Source organism: Triticum aestivum, chromosome 4A (genome assembly GCF_018294505.1).
Source record: "Triticum aestivum cultivar Chinese Spring chromosome 4A, IWGSC CS RefSeq v2.1, whole genome shotgun sequence".
Classification (NCBI taxonomy): domain Eukaryota; kingdom Viridiplantae; phylum Streptophyta; class Magnoliopsida; order Poales; family Poaceae; genus Triticum; species Triticum aestivum.
Window position 1 is genome coordinate 480,160,760 of NC_057803.1, and position 5,572 is coordinate 480,166,331.

The 5,572-nt window shown below is 46.5% G+C and overlaps 1 protein-coding gene across 1 annotated transcript; it reads right to left on the minus strand.

The window, feature by feature from the left end:
• Nucleotides 1–2,798: 2,798 nt before the first annotated feature.
• On the minus strand, nucleotides 2,799–5,062 carry LOC123082105 (putative F-box protein At4g22660). The gene has a single exon (XM_044504520.1). It carries the CDS (start codon nucleotides 4,504–4,506, stop codon nucleotides 3,076–3,078), a length of 1,431 nt encoding a protein of 476 aa, XP_044360455.1. The 5' UTR covers nucleotides 4,507–5,062; the 3' UTR covers nucleotides 2,799–3,075.
• Nucleotides 5,063–5,572: the final 510 nt, after the last annotated feature.

Consider the following 5,572-nt stretch of genomic DNA (forward strand, 5'->3'; position numbering starts at 1 on the left):
AATCCTAGCATTATACTCCCAGTTTCTTTTTTTTTTTTTTTTGCATGGTGTAGCAGTACTCAGTTCTGGTTGTGATGATCCATAATCAGGAGACTGATGAACATACTGGTTAATTATCTGTGAGAATGCATGAGGGGATGCATGCTGTCCCTTTTCACCCAGCATGTCTAGCAATCTTCTGAATTGTTAGTAATCATCTGCTTATGTCTCATGTTAACTGTATTTTATATGCAATCTTGTCCCTACTAGCAGGTTTGCACATGTGGTAATCATCTGCAATGTTGGCCTTAAAATAAAGACACTGCGATTTGGTAATCATCTGCCTCATTTCATTTGATACGATCCTATGATCCATAAGTAACAGTCTAGATTAGTCAATAATGTTTGCAGGGATCCCTGTTTGTTTGTGCCGCGTAGCAGTATTCTGGTCTGCTTGTGATATATTCACTTATTCAGCAATAAACTGATAAACTAGCGTACTGGGAGCATCAGGCACAACATATGCTTGTCCCTTTCCACCCAGCATGTTTAGTAATCTTCTGCCTCATGTCATTTCGTATGTAAATTTTGTATTTACAGTGACAACACTTCTTTTCCCACAACAAAAATAAATACGCGCTTTGGCTGTTTTTAAGACAAACTAAATACAGCTGCAGGGTCTGAATGTAAATTCAGAACCAGCCAGAATGATCTGGACCTTACATAATGTCTCTGAACTAAGACTTATCGTAAGGATTAATATCTTCAAATAAAAGCCCTTTGCATGCCTAACTGGACAAACCCTCTTCTTGCCAGCCTTCGATCGAATAGCATTGGGCACATGCAACAGTTTGCATGCGGTTGCAGCTAGAAAAGACACGCCATTTCCCGTAGTGTTATAGACACGCCATGTCAGTGTATTCTCTTGATTTCCGAACAGCATCATCAATATCTAAGAGGATGTTACTGCTGATGGTCGGTATGTGTGTCTCTATATATATTATTCAACTTCTTTCATACACCCATATCACCAAGGCATACACGTTCTTGGTAGAGTAAGTTCCCGCTGACGAGTGTTTCCATCATAGTTTTCTTCCATCTGGGCATATGTGGCTTGAACGTGCACAATGCCCCATAGCGTGTGTGAGTGGAAATCGACAAAAATCTTCTCTACTATTACAGAGAGTAGTTCGATATTTGCTAGACATCCATCCAATCTTTTTGAAGTGCTGAAAATCTCTTGTTAGTTCTAGTATAAGGGGGCTGTTTTACAAGATCGCAGAAGATATTAATTGTGTAAACGAAAATACTAGACAGACGACACTCCACGCACGATGCATGCACGATTCACAATCAGATGGATGTGAAGCGCTTTATTCTCTGATTCAATGGATGGATGTGGAGCATCGTTCATGCATCGTTCCAAAAACGTGTGTGTATAGCAGCTCTCTTGTGTAAACCCATGTCAAAGCAACCACGTTGTTTCATAAGCAGGGGTATTTTTTTCACTAGCCTACATTACGACATTCAGATGTCCCATACAAAAGTCAGGTCAAACCAAACCATCATTCACGAGAAATGATCATTCAAATCATTAGTTGTGATCCCTGAAGATTTCAATTTTAAGACGAAGATTACCTACACTGCGAGGCATGGGTTGACGAAATGCGGTGCGCAAGATGCTGCATGTTTCACTGTCATGGCCCCTTGTTCAACCTCAACATGAGATCAGATTCATAGCTGCCTAGGCGTCTTGGAATCTGGGGCCAACAGTTGTTTTCCTGTTTTTTTCTGGCAGACTGCGCCAATAACTTGAAATTGCAGTGGAATATTGGATCCCCAATAAGCATGAGATGGCTTGATGGCTGTCGCTTCAGGGTTCTGCTATTCCCTCTCACCGATGGTAGTCGTGATCCACCAAAACAGATTATTCTCTAGTCTCTACCATTAAGATACCTCTGAAATTTGGAGCTTTCCGTTATACACTGAGTGGATCAATGAAAATTGTGAGGGTAATAATAGTCAAGAGTTGCATAAATTAGTTTCTAGACTAATTTGGAGGGAAACATTTCGAGTTGTGCCACCAGTTACGCACGTGTTTATGCTCGGGTTCTATGCTGTAATTTTGCCAACATGCATACATTTTTCATTTTTAACCAAGACATGCCCATGCTTTACAGGGAGCATAAAACTGCATTGTATTTGTATACAGGGAGTTTTATTAGCATAGCTAAGCATACCTACATAAGAAGCAGTGGAGTTCAGAGGGGGTTCGGGTGGGGGGATTTACATACCAGAGGCACACTGTACGACTAAGGACTTCCTCACCTAATGAGGAAACCGTGATGAAAGCATAACCAATTAATCAAGGAACAAACGCCACCGTTACATGTTTTTATGAGCCTGCTAACAAATATGCCAATCACAGTGACATTCGGTCTGAATTAAAGATTCTAAACTGTTTCTAGTGAGAACCTTCCGCTTTTCGAAGGTAACTGAGCAGAAATGCTTGCCAAAGCATGAAAGAACCGTTTGAAGTAGCCCAGGAGCAAGAGTGTGACTACATATAGCATTCTAATAAAATCTTCAGTTATCTTCAACCATGAACAGGGATTAGCAACTGCACTAACAACATTTGCTGATAATATTTAGTGCAAATGATGTCACGTTCAATGGCTAGTTAATGCGAATCAACCTAATTACATAAATGATTCAAGAACAATGAAAACATCAATGCAATCAGAAATACAGTACATAATATCACATACAGAAGAGAATAACAGACCATTCTACCGAATGGTTACTACGTGGCTTGTACTATCAGTTATAAGGGGGAAAATATCAAACAAACAATATTCTGTCAGAATATGCATGTGAATAGGAAAGAAATGTGAGAACAGAAAACGTAGTTGTTGTAGAGCACCATTTTCATTCATAATATTTATTTCTCGGTCATAGTCTCATCAGATACAACAAACAACATATGAAAAGGAGATAGACAGGACATGCTTCAGTTGTCATAGCATCTGCCCATAAAAAAATGGCAAATTTGGTCGACAGACCCCATAACCAAGGTACATAACTACAAAAGGCTACCTATTTGCACAATGACAAGTTCATCACTGTAAGACTGGGTGTTATCCATATGGGACTCGGCCAGCTACACCAAAGCGGAGATATAATTTCTTCCCTACTGTCATCTTCCAGGTTAAGAACACCTATATCCCGGGGATTCGTCTTATACTTCCAATTACATTCCTCATCATCTGTGAAATAGACACAATTGGCCTTCAGTTGCGGATATTCTTCGGCACTAAGGCATAGCGACTGGTTACGCCCAAGAAACAACACGTTATGATGCAAGCTATTTATTTCCACGAGCTCTTCTGCTTCCATATTGACTTTGTGTAACAAGACTTTATTAGTTTTAACTATGAGCTCCTCATAACCCGCATCTATGAGTTTTGCCTTCCTGCAAACTTGCAGCAGATCACCCCATGGAGCCTGAAGAAGGTAGAATACCCCTTTGTACTCACTACTGTAAATGTCAATCTCATCTGCAATTATATTCCTCGTGACGTTAGGACTAGTGAGATCAAAAGCATCCATTCTTCCGGATTTCGTGGATGCATATAATAGACCATCCATGTAGATGCATTGTTCATAGTCCCAACCCGGCGGCAGCGGGGTCCACTTACAATCTCCCACCCTTGCAAATGAAAGCTGATATCCTGGACCATGGATGAGAACCACAATGTAGCTTCCTGTGGACGGGTCTGGAAAGATAAATGCCCTGATGTAGACATGGTTACGAAGCTCGTCAGGAGCATAGCTTAACATTTCGGGCTCTAGGTCCGGATCATACAGTTGGTCCCACAATTCATACTTAATAAGTGTGCCTTCATTGCCAAAGATTGGCTCTACATAACCAATGGTGACCACTGACGGGAGAGCAATCTGTTGACCAGTGACCGGATTGATAAGATGTAGCTCAGACTTGTCATCCGCGGTAACTAGCCAACCATGTGAGGACCCAATAAGATACCTATTGCGGATGGGTGGATCCGGGAGAGTTAACTTGTAGACCCTCTTCTCCGCGAGGCTGTAGAGACAAGCTACGTTTTCACCAGCAGATTCAGAGGTGTAGAGGAGGCAAGGCGTCTGAGGCCGTTTGTACTGCTCAAGCTGGCTGCAGAGGCTGGTATACGCGGAGCGCCAGGAGGAGCTGACAGAAGCCGCACGCATGAGGTCAGGTATCTCCAGGAGTGAAAATATGTCCATCAATACATCCTGCGGCAGCTCCGGCAAATTTCTCACCAGAGTTTCAGTTTCCATGGGTGGTGAGACCTCTCTCAATACATCCTGCGGCAGCTCCGGCAGTTTTTTCAACACAGTTTCAGTTTCCATCGGTGGCGAGACCTTTCTGAATTTCCCCAATGAACCGGGAGAAAGAGCCAGGAGCTTAGGCAAAAATTTCAGGCCAAAATGTTCTAAGCTCATTATCCTGGCTACGCTACAGGCCTCCATTGGAGCAATTGCAAAAGCAGGTCTTTTGGGGGAAGAGTTGCTTCAGCGGCAAACCAATTGGACTTGGCTTGTATCTAATCTGAGAAGAAGCACACCGATGGCTGGCTGCACTTTATATCCAGTCGAGCCGAGGCCTCACTTGTGATCCGATTAGAAGAAGGGAGTCCCGATCCAGCGAGGATTGTTGCCGTAGAAACTCCGAAAAGATCTGGAATTCGAATCCGAGCAATTACCGCAAGGGCTCCCGTCGATTGCTCCACTGCGCCTCGGAAGGATGCCCCACAACGATGGGAGAGGGAGAACCAACTAATTGCCCGCCGCAGTGTAGCCCGACGGCTCGGCCGTCCCAGGATCCGTGAGAAGGCAGAAGGTGCCGCCGGCGGGCTGGGGCTTCGTCTGCGGCGGTAAACGGGATGCAAGAGGCGTGGTGGGATTAGCAGTGGATGGTGGCGGCGAGAAGGTGCTTGGCTCCGCCGTCTTCGTCGCAGGCGGCGGCGTTGTGGGGGCAGGTCTCGTTTGCAGAGGTGACCGGAGAGGACATCAGTTATGCGACCGAGCACCGTGTGCTCCGCGCGAGCGAACGATTCCTTTTTCATTTTCCTTTTTGATTTGAAAACTTTCGCGCGAGGGACTTTGTCTGGCTGGACCCGTCCCCCGTGCCGCTCCCACAAGCGGCCCGGGAGGAACCCTAAATCGCGCCGCCGCCAGTCTTCCCGCCCCGCCTCCCCTCCCCCTCGCCGCCGCCAAGGGACGACGTCGGGCAAAGCCCGGACGGGTTGGCGGCGGCGGGGTTTCTCCCCTCCTCTCCAAGCTCTTGGCGGCGCGGGACGCCAGATCTGGCGCGGAGGTCCTCTCGCCGGCATGGTTCGCGTGCCGGCGGCGGGCGGGGGTGGCTCTGGCAAGGCACGGCGCGCCCGTGGCTCTCGTCTGAGCGGAGTGGCGCGGGGCGAGCCGACGGCGTCTGGGGTCGGCGGTGCCCTGCTCCGGGCGGTGCGGGCCGCCTGTGGCGCCGTGGTGGCGCCCCTGGTTGGCGTCGGGTCGGCTGGCAGGCAGCCCTCCCGTGCGC

What these genes read in the sequence shown, in the direction of transcription:
- LOC123082105 (XM_044504520.1), bottom strand. Translation starts at nt 4,506, where the DNA reads ATGGAGGCCTGTAGCGTAGCCAGGATAATGAGCTTAGAACATTTTGGC.